Genomic DNA, 24,866 nt, shown 5'->3' with positions numbered 1-24,866 from the left:
GGCCTCAGCCACCCTCTTCCGGGCTCCGCCAGCTGCGCGCGCATCTTCTCCCCCTTCTTTTGTGGTCCGGGCCATTGCGAGGGTGACAGGAAACCCTGTGCAGGGAGCGCCGCCATCTTGGGCCAGCCCGAGGAAGATCCTGAGGGAGCCACAGGAACAGTCGCCGCTGCCTCCGCTACTGCCGCCGGCGCGTCTGCATCTCTCGGCCAGCCCGCGTACCTGCCGGGGCCTCGGCCGATAGCCCCCGCCCCCTCTCCCGCTGCGTCCGCACTCCCGTTCCTAGTCCTGACGCCCCCCTCCCGCCCGGAAAGCTGCCCAGCCACCAGCAACCCCCCAGGTAACCCGGGCCTTCCGCAGTGTCCGGCCAGCCGCTGCTTCTCACCGGGCTCTTCAGAGGGGCGGGTGTGGGGACGTCGGAGACTGGGCCGCAGGCGAGCGGCGCCCCGGGGCCAGGCCCCGTCAGGCAGCCGCGAGCCCGGGGGTCGCCGGGAAGCGCCGCGGCGCCGGCCTGACAAGACTCCCGGGCCGGGGCGGAGGTGTCCCCCGCGCGGCTCCGGCCCGAGCCTCCTGCCCTCCCCACCCCGCGGGGCGCTCCGAGGCGTGCAGGGAAGGGTGTGTTCCGGCCTCGCCTTCCCCGCCTTCTCGGCGCGGCTGGGCAGGACTGCATCTCCCGCAGGCCCCCCTCTCCTCGCCGCGGTTCCCCGCGGCCGCAGCCCGCCCCCGCAGGGTTTACCCACGCGTGCCGCGCCGCCCTGCAGCCCGCGAGCCCCAGATGTGGCGGTCCCGTCCCGTAGGCCGCGTCTGGCTCTGAGTACAAAGGCAGCTCTTCGCAGCCACCCGGCGTCTCGGGGCAGCTCCGGTGTCCTTGTGGAAGTGGGGAGCCCGGCCCTGCGCTCGGCCCGGAGACGGGGTCGGTGCGCCGGTGCTTGCGAGGTCCCGGTGTTGGTGCGTCCCTGTGAGGCCCGTGGACAGCCTGTGCGGCCCTGAACCTGCAGAGCATCTAGAAGTAATGAAGAAGAGAAAGTTGTGGTATTTCTGGGATTTAAGAGAAGACGACAGAATTGGAGTGTTTTAAGGGTTTTAACTGTGGGCTAGGTACAGATTTAGGTGCCGTTGTATTTATCTTGCCCCGCGTAGCCCTTGGGGATAAGTTGTCTCCACTTTGTAAGTGAGGAAACTGAGGCCTGAAGTTGTGATGTGTGTCTGGCTGATGATGGTGTATACAAACTGGCCTCGGCTCACACTGGATGGTGGTTTCTGTACTGCACTAACAAATTAGGCCAGGGTTACAGACATGACCATTTAAAATGTAGCTACCACTTAATTCCTTTTTTACTGTGTTCGCATTGAATGACAGCTGATTACTCCTGTATGACCTAAAGTCTATAAAGTCAGCCACTACGTTGGCGGATCCTCATGCTCACAAACCCCAAAAGAGAGATGCCAGGATTTTAATTTCGTATATGAAGAAGAAACGGATTCCAAGAGGACACGTGCCTTCTTGGTGATTCCACAGCAAGTGTCAGAGCTCAGATTTGAACTCTTGCAAAGTTTACTGCTCATTTCGTTACTACCCCAACTGTCTTAAAAATTCTTTCATTTTTCTAAGATAAATACTGTAGACGAACCAACTGCCTTTTATTTAGATTTCATTGTTCAGGACAAACTTGACCTTGGGATAATCCAGCTTCTACCCCATTGTTCCCCCAAGCCTTTCCAAATTTTTTCTTCCAAGTTCTGCTTAGGCAGTTTTACTTGATCATGCCTAGAGGTATGCTGTGGTTAAGAGTTTTGGAGTCACACTGTCAAGGGCTCCCCCTCCAGTCCTGCCACTTCCTAGTTAAGTGATCTTAAGCAAGTTACTTAACTTCTCGGACTCAGTGTCCTTAACTATAAAGGGGATAATTGAATCTGCATCTTAGAGTTGTTGCTAGGATTAAATGGGGTTTAAAGAAAGCCCTTAGCACGTTGCTTGGCATATCGTAAATGCCCCAGTGCCTGTAACAGTGCCAGGCACATAGTGGGTGTTTAATATCTTTTGAATGAAAGAGGAGTGTAGCTTTGGAGAGCTACATGTAGAGTTAAACCTGGACCTTAATTCTAGCTCTGCATTTTGTGGTATGACCACAGGTAGATCACTTTGGTTTCCTTATTTTTAAAGTGAGTTTTTAGGATTAGAAATTGTTTATAAAGTAGCTGGCATGCCTTAGGCCGTCAATACATGGCAGTTGTAAAGATGTAAAACGTTAGACTCTAATAGCTATTAAAAAATGTATTGGAATTAAAGCTACATCTTAAAAAGTTGTTGCTTTTTATTATTACAGTTAAGCTTTATCATTGTTGCATACTTCAGCTTTGCAACAGAATTTGGAGTGTTCCTACAACTGATTTTTATCAATATCAAATATCTTTGCATAGTCACAGTAAGATACTGTGTTAGTGGAGGAAACTTAAGGTAAATAAAGTGTTAAAACTAGGGCTTTTGAGAGAATATTTCCTGTTTTTTTTAAAAAAGGCTTGAAACATTTTTATGTGGTTAAAAATGCCAGACATGGCTAAAGACAACAGTTTACAAGTAGAAGTATTAGGGATGTTATACTTCACTTTTAAAAAGCTTCTTATTCTAGACAATTTTAAATATATACAAAATAAAGTAGTATACTGAGCATTCATACACCTATCAGCTTGTGTCAACAGTAATCAATCTTACTCCATCTATGTACACTTGCCTCCTCCCTGCCAAATTATTTTGAGGCGGATCTCAGACACAATATCATTAGTAAAATTTTCACTATTTTAATCCTTTTAACTTTAGCAATAAGTGCAGGGGTTTTTTGTTTTGTTTTGTTTTTTGTGGGTTTTTGTTTTTTTTTTTTGGCTTTTTGGTTGTTAAATGCTTGCTTTCTGTGAACAGAAGTCCAGTATTCGAATACTTTATTTTCTGTATATAGTAGACCATCAAAGTTACTTCTCTTGACACATAAAGCAATCCAGCTTTTTAACACCGTTCATATTATGTACATAAAAGTGACATTAATATATTGTCAGAAGTTAGGTTTTTTTTTTTTAAGTGGGTGGAGTACTTTCAGAGTTTGTACTACTGTTGAGGAAATTGACCCCTCATTTTTATTAGATTAGATTATTAGATTAACTACAGAAGTTTTATCCACCTGACTGACAAATCAGGTAGTAGTTTTTCATTTTAGTGGGCTTCTGAAGCAAGTCAGAGTGCTTCTGTTCTTGAGTTCCATGAAGGCAGAGACAGTGTTGTCTTTTTTGATCATTGCTATCTTTCCGCCTTAGTAGATACTTAACGGTTATGTTTATATTGGAATCACAAAAGCACTCCATCTCAGCTCTGGTGTTTTTAACAATATATGTGTTTGTTGTTGTTTTTTTAAACACAGAAAACTTATCAGTGGAAATAATAAGGATAAACATTTAAATCACCTGGAATGTTGAGTGGGTTGCTTTTCTCCTGTTATGTCTTGGATCAGCTATGTAAAAATTATACAGTAACATCACAGGTTCTAAGTAGAATAGCTATATAACAGTTGTTAAAATCAGATATAGTGTATAAGCAAACAGTAAGTAGTTAAGCTATACTAAAAAAAAAATGCCCTCTACTGTTGAGTGTTGGTTTTTGGTTTTGAGGCAAATCATATTATTGGCTTCATGTGATGTTCCCCTTATTATCAGTAAATTCGGAGATAATGTTGGAAATATTAGTGGGAGTTTTGTTTGGTTTTGTTTAGGTATTTAACTTGTATTAAAATTACACAGAGAAGTGCTTTTCAACTATCAGTAGATAAAGTGTTATTTTTAATTCATTATAAGTCAGCAGTAAAAAGTTATTAATTTCTCTCTTCCCTTTTTCTCCTGTCAGTTCATGCATTTTTCACAATTTTGTGTGTATTCCATATTACATGCGTATAGGGTTGAGTGTGTGTGTGTTTGAATGAAGCATGCTATTGCATAAAACTCTGCAATGTGTGTTTTTTCACTTAACAAAATCATGGATGTATTTTCAGGTGAATGCATATTGATCAAAATGGTTTCTAAACTAGATGAATATTATTTCATAGTACAGATGTACTTTATTCAGTCATTCCCATGCAGATAGATTATTTCCAGTTTTTTGCTGTAAAAATGGTGTAAAAATTAAATGCACTTACACCTGTAGCCTTATGGACTGAAACTTTCGTATATGTAGGATACTTCTAAGTGGATTTCTAGGCCAAAGGATGATTTGGATTATTGTTAAGATTTTTAAATATACTGATTACTTTCCAAAACTTTGGCACATTTCCACAAGCAGTATGTATGAAAGTGTATGCCTTCATATCTGTATCTCATGTTTTGAAACTAGTCATTTATATGTCTGTGTAATCTTACTCAGAAAGATGTCTGATTCAGTAAATGGAAACCATGCATTCTATTTTGTCACAACAATAATTAGTGTTTAATATGTGTTCAGTAACCACATAGATCTAAATGTACTGATATGAAAATATGTCCATGATTTTGTTGAGTGAAAAAAATATGCAGAATTTTACAAGATGGCATGCCCCATTTTAAAATAGATTTTTCACCTTGACAGTGGTGAAAAATGGTATGTTTTTACAGTGGTGAAATGGTATGTTTCCACAGTGGAAAAAAATATGTTTCTTGTTTAGAAGATGAGGTTGAGAAATCCCTTATTAAAGCAATATTAAACATATTAATATTTTTAAGGGACACTTTAATACATGGCACAACAATTGTGTTTACTATGCATTTAGTAAATATTTCTCTTGGCAGCAAGGGTAGTCTATAGCTAAATTTTACATGCACTAATAGTAACAGTGTTACTCTAAATTTTCAATATAATTATTCTCCCTCTTTGATTTTTATTTTATCAGTCTACCTGTACATGCCCAGAATAAGCTACCTTAGATGAGAAAATCATGGTCTTTGGAATCAGGCCTGGGTTCAAGTTCTAGGTCTACCACTTACAAACTTTAGAACACTGGCCAAATTAGTGAATTTCTCCAAACCTCAGTTTCTTTAATTTTTTGCATGGACTTAATGACTCTGCAGATTTGTGAGAGTTCAATAAGGATTATATAAGACAATGCAGGAAAAAGTAGTATAGATAATTACATGGTTTGTTCTCAAGTGTTCTCTTAAGAAACTTTTTCTAAATAGATCAATTATAGTATTATAAATTAGTATTGCTAGTATACCATTCATTTATATCTATAAATTCCGACCAGTGCATCCTCTGAATGTAGTTCATGTATCTTACTCAGAATATGAAATTAGAATTAAGTGAGTGAATACTGCAGAGCTTGATGAGATGCTTGATCTCATAATCATGTGGAGGAGGCATGATGGTAGAAAGGGCAGGATGGTATCCTGGTTAAGAGGGGATCTCTGCAGTCAAAACAGTCCTAGGTTCAGTACAGACTTGGCTGTGTGACCTGGGCTTGTTACTTGTTGATTCTGTTTCCTCATCTGTAAAATGAGGACAATAATTAACTATGTTACAGGGATAGTAGTAAGGATTAAATGAAATTGCATGTAAAATATTTAGCACACTGTCTGGCATATGTCAAGTACCCAATAAATAGTAACTGTAACTATTGTATTTGTTATTAGTTTGCAAATTGTTGATTATGTGTTTAATGCCTGTTGTCTAAATATGTAGTACTTTTTTTTTTTCCCTAAAGGCAATAAAGATATTTTATTTACATACAAACTTGATTCAAATACTTTTTGGGAAATGTGGGATAAAGTGAATTTTAGTTGTCCTGGTAGTTGTATACAAGTTACAGAATATTACCAAGATTTTTTTTTAATTTATTGAGATTGTAGTGTTAAGTGGGCTCATGTTTTCAAAGAGTTTGAACTAGACCCACATTTCTTGTCCTTTTTTTTTTTTTTTTTTTTTTAGACTTAAGAATTCTCTAAGTAAAACAAAAGCACTGTTAAATAATAGGGGAAGAACTTTTTTCCCTTGCAAAGTTAAGTAAAAATATATTTCCCACCTTAGCAATGGTATGTTTCATGTTCAAGAAGTGAGACTGAGAAATCTTTTTTGTTAAAGTAACCTTGAGCATATTTAATATTTGATTATAATTCTGCAGATAATTTTGACTGAATGTATTAATATTGGTAAACAATGGGAATATATTTAAAGACAGTATCTTAGAATAAGAAAGGGAAAGACCTGTGGTGAGTGCTGGTGGCTACAGTGTTAGATGTTTTCTGCCTTTCTTGTTTACTGAAATTAGTTAAATTTGAGTAGTTTTCGTTTAATTCTGCTTTTATGGTTTTTGTAATTTTTTTAAGAAACTTGAGCAAGAAAAAAGTGTGTGACAAAGCACTGGTATTCAATCTGAAATAGTGATCATTTCTTTTATTTGGAAATAGTTTCTACTATAGGAATGCTTATAATTTTAAAATACACTTTCAAAATTTGTTATCATATTTAGTGAATATATGATAATTAGCAGGTATACAAATTAGTACAACTAAAATTGGGTCATAATTTTATGATTAGTGCTTAAAGCATTTGAAGTAGAAATTTCGGATTGTTAGAAGTCATAGCTTTAACATAAAGTGGAAGGAGCAAAGTATGTAGTTATAACTTTTAGTTAGAAGAGGGAAAGAAATTAGGAAAATTAAGGAGAAGAGTACAGGAGAGACAGTAACTTGAAGGTGACTAAGTGATTACTTTTACCCAGGTAAAAGTAATGGGGAAAGAATTTAGAAGAATTCAAAATTGATTAGAAGGAAAGAGTCTGGGAAGAATTCAGGTTAAGAAGTTAATAATCTTTAAATTAATGTAAGAGATTATTTTTTCCCCTTATGTTTGGCATCTAATTCAGAGATTGGGTAAATAATCCAGACCAATTTTAGTCTCAGGACCAAGTTCATTCTTAACAGTTTTGAGTCCCTAGTGCCTGGAAAAGGGAATAAAGTTGTTGTGATGTTCAGAATCACAGTTAATCTAATTAGAAAAACTCCCTTTCCTGAAAGAACTGGTTAAGGGAGTTTTCTGTGATGTAGGAGACTGATTATAAATGTGTTACAACATGCCAAACTGGAATGGGTAGCAAGACTTCTACTTTTGCTAAATGTAATACAGATAGCTAAGTGAGAAGACTGTAGTGTGTGAAGTGATTAATATTTTACTGTAATTAACAACTTCCTCTTCCCTTATAATAATAACTCGCTTGTTTTAAATATACTTTCTACAGGTTAAATGTAATTATATAGAATTTTTTCTTGAAATATGGTATATAGTAAGGTAATAATTTCAGTAAATAAATTTCTCCAGTCATATTAAGTATCTGGCTTGTGTAATATGACATTGACAAAAACACTAAAAGCCAGACTTAAAAATACTGTAAGTCAGATTTTTAAAAATGGTGTTAAATCATCATATGTATAAATAATTTTTGTCTTAAGCTGAAAGCTGGTTTGAGAATAAACTTTATTGAAAGCTATTACCAGTTTTAGAATTCATCCCCTTTTTTCTTTTTTTTTTTTTGAGACGGAGTCTTGCTCTGTCGCCAGGCTGGAGTGCAGTGGCGCAGTCTCTGCTCACTGCAGCCTCCGCCTCCTGGGTTCAAGCGATTCTTCTGCCTCAGCCTCCCGAGTAGCTGGGACTACAGGCGCGTGCCACCACACCCAGCTAATTTTTGTATTTTTACTAGAGACAGGGTTTCATCATGGCGAGAATGGTCTCGATCTCTTGACCTTGTGATCCGCCCGCCTCGGCCTCCCAAAGTGCTGGGATTACAGGCGTGAGCCACCGCGCCCGGCTCCCCTTTTTTCTCTCTAGGATCCAGTGCAGTGTCTTAACCTTCAGGGCATTCATTAATTTGGACAGTTTTGTTGTTGTTGTTGTTGTTTTGTAGGAGAGAAATTAGAATGCTTTAGGTTAAGTCTATTTGAGAGTAAGAAATGGGCTGTGATCTTTTTGAAATGTCTTCTAATACCAAGCTTTCAAATTTTTCAACCATTAGTACAATTTTATGACATTATTTCTCTAAGTCCCTAGTATAGTATACAGGAAGCACTTACTATATTGTTTCTCTGGCGGGGCGCAGTGGCTCATGCCTGTAATCTTAACACTTTGGGAGACGGAGATGGGAGGATTGCTAAAGGCCAGGAGTTCAAGACCAGCCTGGTCAACATAGTGAAAGTGTAAATGTGTGTGTGTGGGGGGGAGGTGTGTGTGTGTCTGTGTGTGTATGTGTCTGTCCCTGCAAGTCCGTCTTTTCAAAAATTGTGTGTGTGTGTGTGTGTGTGTGTGAGAGAGAGACAGAGAGAATCTGGAAGTCCTGTATTAGGTTGAGCCATACGAAATTGCCAATAAAAACTGACTTGAAAAATCTATAGGAAGGACAGTTTCATGTGATTCAATCTAGTTCCAACATTGATTTGGAAATTATACGATTGCGCTTTCTTTGGATGCCCTGCTAACTATTAAAGTAGGGTAAAAAAGTTGCTTTGTGTTTAATAAGTGGTTCCATTCTGTTTAAAATCAGAGTTCTGAACAAGTAGACCATTAGTAACTTACTTGATCAGTTAACAGGGAAGGGGACTTGAAGGGGAGAGGAGACTATTTACAGTGATGTTTAACTTAAATTTATAAAGATTTTTTTGTTTGAAATTGTTCAGTGTACTATTATTAGATATTTTCTAAAGTAAAATATTGGAGTTTTGGTATAAATGGTTTCTCATATTTCTGTGGATAGCACATGAGAATGGTGTAAGCATCTTTCATTCAAGATCAGTTTGTGAAATGCAATTTTATTCTGACTTATTGTAACCAACATTTAATTGTATTCAGTGTCCTTTATCCGCTTTTAAAGATAGCAGTGTCCTATTTGAATAACTTGTATATACTTTCCTTCTGAAGTAACACAGATTTCTTTGTTTTTAGTGCCACCATGGCAACTGCACCATACAACTACTCTTACATCTTTAAATATATTATTATTGGTAAGTTTATTTAACCTATACTCTTGTTCCCGAAAGAAGGTTAACATACAAAATATTTATTTATTTTTGCATTAGCAGTGCAGCTTTTGCACTGTGTGCCTGGATACTTCTGTGATAAAGTGCTGGGTACCTTGTGAAGTGATGTTGGTTGTTCTTGAGGTCTGCTTGAAAACTTGTTGATGCTAGGAAGTATCAGTGTGTTATTCCCAAAATATGAAAGCTCTCAGATCCCCCTGGGTTCCAAAAATTGGTAGAGAATATTGTTTGATTTCAAATCAGTTGTGTAATATACATAAAATATAGTCTTCCTCTTAATTGGTATTTTTTTTTTCTTAAGTTTTGAGAAGGTTTTGCTCAAATTAAGTCTTAATGCTATTTATCCAAACATAATTATAAAACTACATTTGAAAGTGCACATGCGTTTCAATGAATTGTTCACGTTAGAACAATTTGCTTTAATTTTGAACTTATTGTGTCTTTATAATGTTTCCTTCATCAAGGGTTAACATTGCTATAGTACAGTCAGAGATGACAACATCTTTTCTCCTGGGGTTTTCACGTAATGCAGATTCTTTTCTTTCATAGACTATTGCAAGAAGTTTAAGACAGGGACCTGGTGAATCAGACTCCCAGAACGCAGTTTGTTATTTCTGCTTGTTACATGCTACCCCATTTGTCACTCTTTGGAATCTTTTGCTTCTGTGCATGAGTTAAAGGAAAAATAAAATTTTGAAACAGCTCTAAGTAAAAAATACCATTAAAGAATAATCACTTCAAGACCGGCGTGGTGGCTCACACCTGTAATCCCAGCCCTTTGGGAGGCCGAGGCAGTTGGATCATAAGGTCAAGAGATTGAGACAATCCTGGCCAACAGGTCTCTTCTAAAAATACAAAAATTAGCTAGGCGTGATTGTGCATTCCTGTAGTCCTAGCTACTTGGGAGGCTGAGGCAGGAGAATTGCTTGAACCTGGGAGGCAAGGGATTGCGGTGAGCCAAGATTGCACCACTGCCCTCCAGCCTGGAAACAGCGAGATTTTGTCTCAAAAAAAAAGCACTTCCCAGCTCGTGGTTAGTTATTAACATAATAATTATAATTTATAACCAGATTTTTTCACTGCTAAAGGTTGGGAATAATAGTCCATTTGTGTCTCACAGTGAAAACTTTTGAATCGTTATAAAGTAGAAAAATAAAAATTTGTTAAGTGTCCCAGAAAGTTCTGATATTATATGGTAAGGAATATAGCAGTCATTGTATAACATTAAGAAATGTCATTGGCACCTGAAACATCTTTTTTTTAAACAGGGGACATGGGAGTAGGAAAATCTTGCTTGCTTCATCAGTTTACAGAAAAAAAATGTAAGTTCAATACATGAGGTAAAACATTGTTTTCTTTACTGTCATATTTCTACTTTTAAAAAGTGTCATTTTCAGTGTACTTCATGTATTTAAAGATAACCTTTCCCTTATATTTGCACTTTTTTAAAATGGATACAGATAAAATGAAATATACCAGCATATTTTAGTGTTGATTTTTATACACATTATATAATCTGATTCACTTGTTTTGATTTCTTCATGTTAAAACAGTTTTTAAAAATACATTAAAAATGTCAAACTTAATCTCCTTTTTATTCTCTGACTTTCTGTATTAAGAAAAATGTGCTGCATATATCATTTGTTAAATAACAGATTTGAAATACTTATAATGGAATTCTTTCTATTCTTTCTTGGGTGATAGAGGGGGCCAATTTGTTGTAACTGATAATGCTAAATATAGTTGACAGTGTTTCTGTATAGTTGAAATTATTTGACATTTTTGTGCTGGTTACCACAGAGGTTTGATACAACATTTTATGAAGTGCCCAGTGGTCTGTGTCCTTATACTGGAGAATAGTGGGTTTAGGTTTTAAGTGGCTTCATTATAAGGAAAGGACTAATAAATTTGTTCTATTGGCGTAGACATATATAACTAATATATATAACTTGTATTACAAGAAGTATCCATTAGCCAGCTATGGTGGCTCACTTCTGTAATCCCAGTAGCGCTTTGGGAGGCTTACATGGGAGGTTTGCTTGAGCCCAGAAGTTCGAGATTACAGTGAGCTCTGATTGTACCATTGCATCCCAAGGTGGGTGACAGAGCAAGTCCCTGTCTCTAAATTATATATGCATATATGTAAAACATGATGATTTTCTTTGAGACAGATAATTTCTGGGATAAGAATCTGTTTGACTAATAAATCCTAGAGCCCTAAGACCATTGATTGATCTGTTATAGGTAATGATTATAAGAAGGCTAAATGGTATCATGTTGATAATGTAAAGAGTTTATTGAAATCCTTATTTTTACTTAGCTAATTATTTTAGTTGAGGGGTCAGCAAACTGTGGCCAGTGGGCCAAACCCAGTCACTGCCTGTTTTTGTGAATAAAATTTACTGAGATACAGCCATGCCTGTTTTACATATTGTCTCTGGCTGCTTTTATGCCTTGGTGGCAGAGTTGAGTAGCTTTTGACAAAAACCTTTTGACCTACAAAACTTAAAATATTTTCTGCTTGGTCCTTTCCAGAAGTTTGCTGACCCTGATTTTAGTTCAGCCACATTTCTCTGACTTCTTACTTCTAGGTCTTTGTTAATTTTTTTTTTTTCAGTGGTAGCTTTAGTCTATTTATAGCCTTTAAGTATTAGTAAATAATTTGCTTATTTAGTGGATTTCCCCACTCTAGGCTTCATTTGAAGTTTTCTGAAAATTGGGCTGTTACCTTTTTTCCTCCCCAACAGTTATGGCTGATTGCCCTCACACAATTGGTGTTGAATTTGGTACAAGAATAATCGAAGTTAGTGGCCAAAAAATAAAACTGCAGATTTGGGATACGGCAGGACAGGAGCGATTTAGAGCTGTTACACGGAGCTACTACAGAGGAGCTGCGGGAGCTCTTATGGTCTATGATATCACTAGGTAAGAGATTAACAATTTTTCAACCTTCATATTGGGAAAATAAATCTACTTTGGCCATTTTTTAAGTTTGTAATCATATGACTGTAAATGAACTTATTTGGTTTTTATGGTTTCTTCTCTAAGTTACCATGTAAATCTTGATATAACACATTGATACTCTTCTGAAAGTTGGTATGACTGAACAAAAATTTAGTGAGATGTTGTGTAAAGCTAATAGAAGAATACAGTTCTGAAAAGCAACTTCAGTTGAATGATTTGAGGAGAAATAATATTTTATGTAAAATGTTCTTTCAAGTAGAAAGCAAGCAGGCAACTCCTGTGAGTTACTCTAGTCTCTAGTGTTAAAGTTTACACCTCTCAAAAGAAGGCAAGGCAAAGAGCTTTGCTAATCCAGCGTGGCAGATTATAAAAAAATTTACGCTTGGCATCTGAAGGTGTGTAAGTATGTATGTATGTATTTATTTATTTATTTTTGTCTTAAAATGGATTGAAGTGACTTCAAATACTATATGCAGTAGGTTTAAATTTATTTCAACATGAGTGTTTCTGGAATTCCGAAGCACTCAATGTAAAGTAATAAAACTGTACTGTATGTATGTAAAGGCTTGACTTTGGAGAACATGAAAAACTGTGCCACTTGATTAGACCCTGCACTGTTTATCTACTGTAAGCTAGAAGACGGACTAGATCACCTTTCATGTTGATGTAAAGTGCCAGTCAAAAGCAATGTGACTCTCTTTGTTGGGGGTAAAGATGGGTGAGTGGGACCAAGTGATAATTAGAGTTCAAACCATATTTCCTTTCAGAAAATGCTCTATACTATTTCCTCTTGATACATCATAATGTGCGTTAGCATATTAGGACCCTGAGAAGTTCTGCAGTAAGAAATTCTTTGCTGTATGACTTTGTTTGATATGGTGTTTCCTAAGCTTATTTTATTGAGGAACGCATTTTGGAAAATGCTGCCTTAGAATAAAGATATTGACTAATTATAATTGTAGCACCTAAAGTTTCAGTAAATTCTAGAATTGGGTGGCCTCAGGGCAAAACAGGGAAACAAGCCTTAATGCTCTTTATTATAACCAGGTAGTCAGCGATATAATCAAGAGTGTTATGTGAAGACTGTTAATAAACCTGGCCATCTATATGAAACTGTCTAATTTTATGAGGAATACATTTCTGAAGACTTCACATAATTAAAAACTTAATAAAATTTAAATATGGTGATGTGTGATAAGAATATTATTTTTGCTTTTAAGCATAGTTAATACTTTTGCTAAAATTTGTATCTGTTCAAGTCATCAAAAAGTATTTCAGCTGGGAACAGTCAAAACATGCATCAACTGATGAATGGATAAACACTATGTGATATATCCATACAATGGAATGTTACTCAGCTGTAAGAAGGAAAGAAGTACTGATACAGGCCACAACATAGATGAAACTTGAAAACATTATGCTAAATAGAAGAAGCCAGACACTAAGAAACACATATTGTATTATTTCATTTATGGAATATTCAGAATTTATATTCTGGTGAATTTATAGAGACAGAAAGTGGATTGCCAGAGGATGGGGAGTGAGTGACTTCTGAGTGGATTCAGAGTTTTTCTTTGGGATGATGAAAATGTTCTAGAATTAGTGGTTCAGTGTACAACTTTGTAACTACCCTTAAAACAACCAAATTACATACTTTAAAAGATAAGCTTTATGATATGTTCATTATAATAAAAACTGTTACTGGAAAAGAGTACCCTAGGCTTTAGGCAGGTGCTAAAGTGATACTTCATAGTGACTTTGATGTTGCAGTCATGACAGCAATTTTTTCCTTTCTTTGACATTTTACAAACATAAAGTTCCTTTTTATTTTTATCATTAACTCTCATTGTTACAGGGTGCTTTTCTAAAGTGACAGCATAGCCTTTCATGACAGATGTTTTGCTATAACATTTTGACATATCTAGTATTTTAGCACTTTTTTTTAAGCACTAGTACCACCAATTAGTGAATATTTGAATAATATTTATTTGTAGATTTAAAATTATAAAGATAGTGGATTTTAAATTAATAAGTAGAATCATTGGCAGAAGTTATGGTACATGTAAGTAATATAGTGTATATGATTTTGGTACTAGGCTTTTCTGTGTACTTCACTCTCCCTATCAGCTTTGAAATTTTAAAATTCATCAGAATTAATAGAAATGTTTGGACTTATTTAAGATTTATGCATGAAGTAGTAAAACATACCTGTTGTGTAAAGTCAAGGTATGCCAATAATACAAGTATCGAACACAGATAAGGCTTGTGCTTTTTAAAAATGATGTTTTATCAGTGTTTGCTTAGAAAATTCTAAAACATTGGGGGAAAGGGGGCTATTTTGATATATATAAGATTTTTGACATGTCAGTGGTGATTTGTGAGTAATATGATATAGCATAATAAAAGTCTGAGTAAGGAGTTCTTTTCAGTTCTCACTGGGAAATATATATTTTGAATAACATTTTTTATGAGGACTGGCAGCTAGAGATCATAGAATATATTCACAGGACTAAACTAGGAACACTTAAAGGACGTGGTATTTGTAAAAGGGTTCTAGGCCTGGTTTTGACACCAGTTGTCTTCATGGGCTTCTGTTTCCTCACATGTTAAGTGATTAAGATAGACTAACGTTCTGTAAGTCTAGAAATCAGAAACATTTTTAACTTCAAAAATTTTATTATCTTTGACCCCTTTGGTAGATTGTACTGTGTATAATATTACAGGTATTTGGGTTTGTTTACTAGCTTACGGCTTACTTGGCTAGTGCAAATGAGCCTGTGAGTTTTTAAACTCTTTCTTGGAGAAAGTGGAAAAATAGGACAGTTAGAATCCCGAAATGATTTAGAAGCCTGATAAATAAGAGTACAAAGTTAGGGTGAAGTTTTTCTCTCATATCTGGGGACTTGAATTTCTTGTCAAATGTATTAAATGTCTTTTAAAGTCAATTTTATGTTGTTAACGGATAGGTTACTTTTTTAAATTATTAAGGAAAGATGAATTGTATGCCAGCTTATAATACTGTGACTTGGTTTCTAATTGAAATTAAAATTTAAAGACAAGCAAAAATGTCTTCAATTGAATGTGTCATGGTTAGGCATTTTGATACTACTTTGTCTCTGCTTTGTGTTTGAAAATCTGTATGATTTCAAAGTAATTTTAGTTTTGACTCCACATTGGCATTTCCATCAATTTACTGTGTTGTTCCTTGCTTGCTTATTGGTCTGTTTATGGTATGCTTTTAGGAATAAACAATTTACTCCTGACATGTAATTATCAAAGTTGTTGGATGTTGAGTTATTTATTTTAAAATAATAGGTTTGGATAGATTTTTGAAGAGTAGTTGTATTTCACAACTTCTGAGTAACTGGTCAAAGCAAAATTATTCTTTTAGGATATGTTGATTAAAGAATGTATTTTAATATTTGCTGAAGTTTTTTTTTTCTATAATTATATGGCAGTCACAAATTTAAACTTTTATTTTTGCAGAAGAAGTACATATAACCACTTAAGCAGCTGGTTGACAGATGCAAGGAATCTCACCAATCCAAATACTGTAAGTTAAGTGGCATGTTATTACACAGAAGATTTAAGAACTAAGCTAACCCAAAAAGGAAAGCCATTTAGTGGTGAGATTTTTTTCTTTAGGTACTAAGAATGAGAGGTTTCTATTGTGTTAAATTAGTTAAAGAAAATGTAAGTTATTTTTCAGTTTTAATTAAACCAGGTTTTGCATTTTATTATACCTAGGGGTGTTTTTTTTTTCATGTTTGTCATTAATTAGTAGTGGTGATCTCATATGAAGACTGTGAAATCTGAAATTCTGATTTTAAAAGGAATCTGCATTAATTTCACAAAACTTTAGCATTGGAGGAAGGTGGGCAAAATGTACAAGAGATCTTTCTGTACTATTTCTGCATGTGAAATTATAGTTATCAATAAAAATTTCAACCAGAGGAGGAGGAGAATTAAGAATAAAAATTTCAGTCAGTCAAAAATAAAAAGGATTCTGTATGCATTAAAACATTAGTTTCTTAACCAGACTGAGATACTTATTGAGATTTTAAAGGCCAGCCACCATGCCAGATCTGCAGTATACAAAGGTAAACACGGGTCTTTGGTCCCAAAGAGCTTATAGTCTAGCAGGGAGAGAATCAGCAGGTATGCAGATAACTAGGCTGCAAAGTAGATTGAAACATGAATTAGAAATAGAGGGACTGGCACAGTGCTGGGGGACCTAGGATGATCAGTGCCATCTGAAGAGAAAGCAGCTTTACAGAGGAGTGGTGTTTGAGCTGGTCCTTGAGGGGTGACTAAAGTTTCAGTAGATGATGTTGAGGGTATGCCAGGAACAATATTAGGAAAGACGCACTGAGCTGTGACTGAGCCTCTCAGGAACAAGGTCTGTGTCTTACTTGGTGTTATACCCCCAACACTTAATATGAGGCCTACTTGAATAAATATGTAATCAATGGTAGGATTCGCTTTTATCCAGAAATGGCAGTTTAATCATATTGAGATTCAGTTAACATTGTTTTCCTATCATGCTAGGGACTATGCCCAAAACTTTCATTTCCATTATCACATTAAACCCACTCTTAGGTTTACATACAACCTATAGATGGGTGTTCATAGAAGCTTTATTTGCAGTAGCCCAAAACTGGAAAGCTAGGTGTTTCCTAACCTGGCCATTGACAGGTGAATGGTTAAAGAGTTTGGAATATCTCTGTAGTGGAATATTACTAAGCAGTACATAGGAATGAATTCCAAGGGCATCTGCCTAGTAAAAAAGTCAGTCTCAAAAGTTTATATACCGTATGATTTCATTTAGAAAACATTCTCAAAACGACAAAATTGTAGAAATAGAAGTGATTGTCAGGGATTAGCAAAGGGGTTGGAGGGTGGAAGTGGTGTGACTACCTAGAGAGCAGCACAAAAGCAGTTTCTTTGTAGTGATGGAACACTTCTGTATCCTGACAGTGATGATGCAGATCTGTACCTGACATAAAATTATATAGAACCACCCATGTGTGAATGCACACGTGCCTGAGAGCATGTAAAAACTGAAATCTGAATAGGGGCTAGGGACTGTACCAATGTCAGTTTCCTGGTTTTGAGAGTGTATTTATAGTTACATAACATCCTACCATTAGGGAAGCTTGGTGAAGGATACACAGGACCTCGCTGTTACTTTTTGTAAGTCTCTGTGAGTCTATAGCTATTTCAGGTAAAATATTAAAAACAAAACTCAATGGTAGAGGGCCCGTGGAGGAGTATAATAAAAGTAACTTTCCTGCCTCATTTATTTACTTTGAAATAGAACCAGATCAGGAGAAAAAAATCGTTGAGGTTTTCTTAAAGCTCCATTTTCTATAAAATTGCCTTTTATTTCTGTGTAGAAGTTGTGTTCCTTCCTATTTTGTTGTGGGCATGTTTTGTAGCTCTAATTATCATGCCACTTTTGTCTTCCCTTTCATCGAAATAAGAAGCCTTGTTTGGAGATTCTTAGGGAATCAGGATAGGGGGCAGTATGTCTTGTTTTGAGTACCTGTCTTATAATGGCCCTATGGTAGTCATTGTGGCTTTACCAGACTTAATTTTTTATAAATTGATTTCCTTTTTAAGTATCATTATTTTATTCTTTTAAAAGACTAATAGTATATGAAAGTTTCTTTCCCTTCACAGTAGGCACTTTGTCCACACTGTTTAAAGAATGCTCAGTTTTGTTGTACTACTTAACTGTCTTTGCACAAGGTTTTACATTCAGATCAAAATGGTTATTTGGTTTATGGGACGTGAATTTTTGAAAGTGGAAGAGCCAGGAACTATAATTTCACATGAAAAAAAGTTAATGGCTGAAGTGCCTTTTAGTTGAAAATCTATTCCCAAAGGTTCATATCTAGATTACCATATGTGTTTGGAAGGGGGAAGAAGGGAGGGATTTTACCAGTTGGTATCAAATAAGCTCGTAAATGTACAAAGACAGTTTATCCATAACCCCCCCCTCCCCACCCCAGATAAAGGCCAAAGCACTTTGCTGTTTCCCACAGATACATATTTTTTTCTGACAACTTTACAGAGCTGCCTTTAACTTTGGCCTAACTTCACTTGTATGAGTGGTTCCAAGGTAGATATAGGTAGGTGGGTGATATTTTGTCTTGGATTTGAACTTAAGCATCAGTGTCCCCACCCCCTACTCCCAGCTGCCCCTTGTGGATACACATAGATATTTCTTAACAGTTACTATTAACTGTAAACTCAGTCCTGTCTAGGGATAGTGTGGGGTAGGATAGTGTTTGTCTGAAGATCATAGTTTGGGTTTCTACCTAAAATCTACAGTCCACCTGCCACTGACTGACCTTCGGCAAGTCCCTTTGCCTTATTTGAGCTTTAATTTCCTTACTGGTAGCCTAAAGGAGTTGAACCTAGTGGCTTTCAAACTTTTAGAGGACCTCAGAACTGTTTGAAAATCTGATGGAAGCCATGAACCTTCTCCTCCAGGTAATGCCCACAATTACAGTATTTTTGTGCTTAATTTCAAGGTATTTACAGATCCCCTGGAGCTTGTCCATGAACCCTTAGAAATCTTACTCAGATATATCATAATCTTTGGATTAGGCTAGGTGTCACCAAAGTCTGTATGTCCTGTGGGCCACATTCAGTCCACAGCCTGCTTTTGACTGGCTTGTGAATGAGGGATTGTTTTTAGATTTTTAAAGGGTTGTTAAAAACAACCACAACAAAAAACCAGCAAAGAACATGTAACAAAGACCATATGAGGCTCACAAAACTGAAGAATATACTATTTGTTCTTTACAGAAAGTTTGTCAACCCCTGGCCTAGGTCATTGCCAAGATCTTGGTACCAATGACTTCATGAAACTGTAGTCCTGTTTAGTGGATAATTGCTAGTACTTGGCTTTCTTTTTAGGCCCAGTTATTTTTTTCTATCAAGAGTTTTGGATTTCAGAATTTGCATGATTAAATGATTGCTTTTGTTATAAGGTGTCTTTCTTTTGATCACAAATTAGGTAATAATTCTCATAGGAAATAAAGCAGATTTGGAGGCACAGAGAGATGTTACATATGAAGAAGCCAAACAGTTTGCTGAAGAAAACGGTGAGTTTCTTTTAAGACTTAATGGTCACAATTGGGAGAATTTTTAAGGAAAGGGGGGATTTTGATACTGCAGATTGACAGTTTTTTTTTTAAATGCAGACTGCTCAGAAATCTCAAGAATGAGGAAGTAACAAAATGTAGTTTTGTTTCTGTGAGATTTATGTTGGAGCAGTACAGTTATTTAGTGACCAAAAACAAAGATGCTCTCCACTTCAAACTTACATACTTTTTCATAAAATACTATGGGAGGAGTACTGAAAACTAAGGGAAAACTTTTTCAGATGTCACTGAAGAAATGCACTCGTGAGTTAGTTTGAAATGTCCTAATTCGAGTCTGAATTTTATTTTTAGGCTTATTGTTCCTCGAAGCAAGTGCAAAAACGTAAGTAAGACCAAAATATAGATCATGTTTCAATTACATTCAAGCTTCTCAAAGAACTCTATATATGAAATGTATATAATGTATATACACATATAAAGTACTGTATATAAATGTGTAATGCTTACATCTCTTTGCTTCCTTTTTTACAAAATAATATGAATTTTTGTTACTTAAAGACTGTACCTTGATCATGCTGTTGGTAACTCAGGTTAATAAATGAAACTTTGTTTACATTTCAAAAGTGTTTGACCTTTCACAAGTGAGGTTGAGTTTGGCATCTCAGACATAAGCTTGGTCAACCTGTTCTTCCTCTAATTTGATCACACTGAAAAGCGTGATTTAAGGGGATAGTGTCTACTCAGGAGCATAGTGAACATTTCGTAATTGTTCTTCCATGTCTGCTGTTGAACTCTGGTACTCCCATCATTGTTCTTCATTTATTAGGCCAAAGATTTCTTGTGACGAGAGGCCACCCTGTTTTTGTTTAGTCTCAGCTGTGCTGTTAGTTCAAAGAAAACCAAAAGGAGATGTTAACGGTGGCTAAGCATGATTATGTCACTATCACACGATTAAAAACAGCTCAGTTCATGCTTGGCTGATCAGACCATATTATTCTTGGAATTCTTTTCAGCATGTTTGGAGAGAGTTCATTTCTGTCTAGAGGAGAAATGGCTTATCTCAATTGTCATGGTGTCTGTTAACATATAGTATTTTAATGATTGTATGTAACACGTGCAGTTGTTCAAATAGGGTTTGTAGAAAGGGCTTTAAGCACCATATATGTATGTATGCCTTCCATAGCAAATAGTTTTCTATGTTGTTGTCTTAGCTTAGAGTTCTGGTCATCTCTTATTAGATGGCAGTGGTTAAATTGAAGATATTAGCAAAAGGTCAGGGTATAATGTCTTGTCTTTGGTAGAAAACTGTGGTTCTTGAATAAAGTTATCAATTGCCTCTTAGGGGAGAGAACGTAGAAGATGCCTTCCTTGAGGCTGCCAAGAAAATCTACCAGAACATTCAGGATGGAAGCCTGGATCTGAATGCTGCTGAGTCTGGTGTACAACACAAACCTTCAGCTCCACAGGGAGGCCGGCTAACCAGTGAACCCCAACCCCAGAGAGAAGGCTGTGGCTGCTAGTGACCTCTTTGCCATGGCCCCTCATTTGACCTTTCACCTCTGTCTGTTGGAAGCAGTGCTTTTTACTGCCTCATTGTCTTCTGTACATCCTACTGGGTTTAATTAAAAAAAAAAAAAAAAAGAAACAAAACTCTGTTGTAAAAACAGTTTAACACAATACTAAACTGCTAAACAACTAGATGTAATCAGGTTATCAAAGGCAAGTAGAGTAATAAATCTCTCCTGCATGGTAAATCTAGACTTTTTTTCCCCTTTGTCCTCGTGATAGGTATGTCACCAATATATGATTTAAACTGAGCACTGATGCTGGACTTCATGATTTTTACCCTCCGTCTTTGGCAAGGCTTTGTATCACTATACGGTTTAATTTGATGATATCTTAAGCCTTTCTTCCCATCCTTAACTGTTCAAGTATGTCTGTTGTAACCAGTAAGTTTATTGCTGTGAAATGACTTCTGATGATAGAGAAGGGGTTCTATAACTGCTTTTGTTTTGTTTTTGTTGGAGAAATTTCCTGTTGTGTGCGTGGCATTTTTCTTGACGAGGTTTGCTTCTGTCTTAGCCTCGCACAGGGAAAATATCCATTTATCTTCTCTCTCGTGCTTAATTAATAGCTTTATCTTTTTTTTTATACCATTTTATCCTTTTCTCTTTAACAGAAAGTAAATATGTATAAAATTTGAAGGAATTGAACTAACAATACATTCTGTGTATATTATTTTAATGAAGAAAATAAATTGATTACTGGCATTGGAACAGTATAAAATACCAGTTTGTACAGTATGACCTATATGTGACCATGTTATTCCCTTCCATTTCACACAAAGAAATAGACACAACTGCAGTTCACAAATGGTACTGGCTCCACCCCTTGGTGCTGGCAGTGTTTGGGGACATTATGCTGGAAAGAGCTCCTAGCATCAGAGGATTAACACTAGCAGACTCTGTTCCATCTTTGCACTGCTGCTTACCTGCTGATTTTCTTAACTGTTCTTGTGCAATTGACAATGTGCTAACCTGCTTTTCTCTTTTTGTAAACGTTTTTGCATTACAGGCTGCATTCTTGCCTTACTGTATAGAAAAAGAAAAAAGGCTGGGTTTATTATTGCACATTTAAGCTTTTATACCTTTGTCTTCTTGGAATGGTCAGATTCTGAACTGGACAGTCAGAACCACAGGTCTGCTGTTAAGGGATTTTAAATTGTGCATTTTTAACACTACAGCAAAATAAGATATCCCTGTGTTCATAGTATGAGGGGCTATTTTATGTCGTGTTGGCATAAATTGTTGTAAAAGGGAAAGTGTTTCTAAAGGTGTTTTAGTGCTTGTGCTGATACAAAGTAAGTTATTACTTTGCACTAGGTGGTTTGGCCACTGAATTAATACTGAATAGCAAGAGAAACAGTCTTACTTCTTTAGACAACAAACATGTTTTATTAAGTTATTCACTTCTGTTGACCTTTTTTTATTGCGTTTATGATTCAGTGGCTGGGAATTGAGAATTTAAGTAGAATAGGTAACACCTCAGCGTACTATATAGAATGCACTCACTTTAACTGCTGTGTTTAAAATACACATTTTAAATCCCTCTTTACAGACACTAACATAAAAGTACATCTTTCTGGGTTGTAAACGTGGTAGTACCAGAGTATTGTATAGTCAATGTTAAATAAAAGCCAAAACTGGAATGTGCAGAAAATAGGATTTGTTTAATTTGTGGATTCATCTTTATTTTTGTCTTTAACGTTTTTAAAAATAAGATTTCTGGAGTAGATTGGTATGTTCTGTTAAAGACTTAAGTGATCCATTTTGCTTACACTGTTGCATCACAAGAGATTCACCCAGGGACCATGACCTGCTGGTGTGTGTGTGTATTTACAAAAACAAAACAAACAAACCACCCACTGGGATATAAGGTAGCAATCACAAACTAAAGACTGCGGCTTGTTTAGGTGCAATACCCTGATTTCCAAAGTTAGTTACAGTGGATTTTATTGTTTTTGTGACCGAAGGATTTATTCAGACTGCTGTACTCTTCATTTGATGTAACAAAATGCTATTAATCTAAATATTTGTAAATAAAGTACCTGTATCTAGATTAAATTAAAATTGGTTGCATTATTTTCTGAACTATAATAGGGTTTATTTTCTTCAGGCAAACAATTATTTGACATGAGTCATCAGTTTTTATTACAGCACTGTCCTTATTCATTGTATAAAGAGGGTCTACATATTAGCGTATAAAACCACATCGCTAAGTAATAGAGCCAGTTTTATTCTTGTGTTTGTATCACCGTTGAAATGTTTTCAGTCAGTCTTTTTCAGTGTAAGGTAGCACATTTGTTGGCCAGTAGTTTTCTCCTTTATACAGGGAGCCAGATTCTATCATATGCATGTGTAATCCCCTATAATAAACTCAGGCGCTCACAAATAAGAGCAAATTGTCATATTGTAACGTGTGTGCCAGACACTGGGCAGTACCCTTTGGAAAGAATGTGAAATCCTTTTAATTTTTAATCCATAGCTTACTGCTTGTGTGGTCACCTGCTTGTTGAGGTTACTGATTGCCCTTGCACCTATGAGGCAGCCCTCAGATTAGTAGCTGGTGCTTAGTACTATTTATGCTTAAATAGATCTTCCAGTACAACGTTCAAGTATTTTTCATGGATAAGTGTTTAATGGAGTACCTTTTTTTTTTAATTTTTTTTTATTTTGGTTGGTGGTGTGTACGTAATAGAGGTGAAACTTCTTTGGAAAGATGTCTTTTGAAACCAGATGTTAAGCTTCATACATTACCTCCCTTCTCAACTTCCTCACGACAATAGTTTTGGGGAACTTTTTTGCCTGTCTGTCCGCTGTTTTAAGTGTGATTTAAAAAAAATAAGATGAGTGGTTCAGTTCATTCCCTTAAACAGAATTTAAGACCAAATAATTACCTTCCATTCCTGTTCATGTGGGAGTATAGAAAGAGTTCATGTGGCATTTTAGAGAAAAGATAATTTATCCTCCTTCAACACAGGCCCAGAAAATTGTGTCCCAGAAGGATGTCAATAATTGTGACTAGGCCAGGCCTTTAAGCATTTTGTTAAGACTTGAAAGAGTGAAACAAAAAATGTAAATACAAAAGAAATCAAGTTTTGTTTTGGAAGTAGATGTCTTCTACAACTTACTGTGTATTAATAAATTGTATGTCATCTTTCATTGTCTTTATTGTAACGCCATTGATCCCATATCTCAACAGTCCACTTCTAGCCAAATAACTAACTGTTTTTGGAATAAAAACCTTGGTGAGGGATTACTGCACTGTGCTGTTCTGTACTCTAGTAACATGGTATAATGCCTTTTATGACTCAGTAACATGGTATAATGCCTTTTATGACTCAAAAGCTGTCTAGTGATCTAGAAAAGAGTTCCTGAGAATATTTTAAAACCTAATAATATATTACATATTTTCCCCTTGGGAATAATTCTGCCAGACTGTGAGAGCAGTTGCTATTCTAGTTTTTAAAGAAATGTATACATCGTGGAGTTGAGCTGTTAATTAATGGTAGTTCAAAATTTTAAAAGGCAACACTGAATTTTTATCACTGGGTCAGATTCTCCAAGGTACAAAGAATATGTTGGCTGAGGAAAGGCATCTGAAGCATAATAGTTTTATAACTGATAAATTTCCAAATGATGAAACCCTTCATTGATAACATTCTTCAACCTCCAGGTAAAATAAATCCAACTGAAAGCTTACTTAATTGGAATTAAGATAAAAATTTGACTGCTTTTCCACAGATTGTGAAGTGTAAAGTCAGATGACAGACCCAAGTTAATTGTTATCTTTTATTTTCATATGAAAAACAGATTTTAAGCAAAATTCAAAAATAACACTATAAAGAGGCCTTATGAACATTCTTTTAACAAGATTTGTTTGTAGGTTCAAATATGCAGTTAAAATCACGGTTTTTAAAAAAACATTGCAAAGATTAAAAAAAAAAAAAGCCACATAGGATGTTGGTTTAAATTGTATGCAACTATTCCCGTATGTACAAGTGATTTACAAAAATAATGGTACAAGCAAAATAAATCTCAGAATCTCAGTTCACTGGATCTTGATTTAAAAAACCAAGTGACATTCCAATTATGAAGTCAGTGAGGTAGTGGGAGTGTCTTCCTTGAATATATTTACACAAGACAGTATTCCTCATCTGGCTGAGGTGTTCTTTTCCTACAGTAAGACAAAAAG

At 36.2% G+C, this 24,866-nt stretch overlaps 2 protein-coding genes and 1 pseudogene across 8 annotated transcripts in view; 2 read left to right on the top strand and 1 right to left on the bottom strand.

Annotated features, from left to right (window-relative positions):
* The window catches only part of LOC116532465, a 40,954-nt pseudogene extending 39,967 nt beyond the window's left edge, over nt 1–987 (top strand).
* RAB14 (RAB14, member RAS oncogene family) lies at nt 98–23,831 on the top strand. The gene is made up of 8 exons (XM_032251482.1): nt 98–337; nt 8,939–8,997; nt 10,302–10,355; nt 11,781–11,958; nt 15,484–15,550; nt 19,025–19,112; nt 19,464–19,494; nt 20,455–23,831. The coding sequence occupies exons 2-8, from the start codon at nt 8,946–8,948 to the stop codon at nt 20,630–20,632; spliced, it is 648 nt and encodes a 215-aa protein (XP_032107373.1). The 5' UTR covers nt 98–337; nt 8,939–8,945; the 3' UTR covers nt 20,633–23,831.
* Nucleotides 23,832–24,449: 618 nt separating this feature from the next.
* CNTRL (centriolin) overlaps nt 24,450–24,866 on the bottom strand; it is a 91,032-nt gene continuing 90,615 nt past the window's right edge. For all 7 annotated transcript variants that reach the window (XM_032251467.1, XM_032251469.1, XM_032251470.1 and 4 more), the window contains one exon: nt 24,450–24,848. In XM_032251467.1, coding sequence (XP_032107358.1) covers nt 24,825–24,848 — 24 coding nt within the window. In that variant the 3' untranslated portion in view covers nt 24,450–24,824. The remainder of the gene's footprint in view (nt 24,849–24,866) is intronic.

The sequence above is a fragment of the Sapajus apella genome, unplaced genomic scaffold (assembly GCF_009761245.1).
Source record: "Sapajus apella isolate SASKATOON/1434 unplaced genomic scaffold, GSC_monkey_1.0 scaffold76, whole genome shotgun sequence".
NCBI lineage: Eukaryota > Metazoa > Chordata > Mammalia > Primates > Cebidae > Sapajus > Sapajus apella.
Note: the sequence above shows the minus strand (reverse complement) of the source record. Positions and strands in the feature narration are given on the sequence as shown.

Excerpts from the sequence above, each read along its gene's own strand:
- RAB14 (XM_032251482.1), top strand. The coding sequence starts at position 8,946 with ATGGCAACTGCACCATACAACTACTCTTACATCTTTAAATATATTATT. Across the intron at positions 10,356-11,780 it reads TCAGTTTACAGAAAAAAAAT|TTATGGCTGATTGCCCTCAC; the intron begins GTAAGTTCAATA and ends CCTCCCCAACAG. Across the intron at positions 19,495-20,454 it reads CTCGAAGCAAGTGCAAAAAC|GGGAGAGAACGTAGAAGATG; the intron begins GTAAGTAAGACC and ends ATTGCCTCTTAG.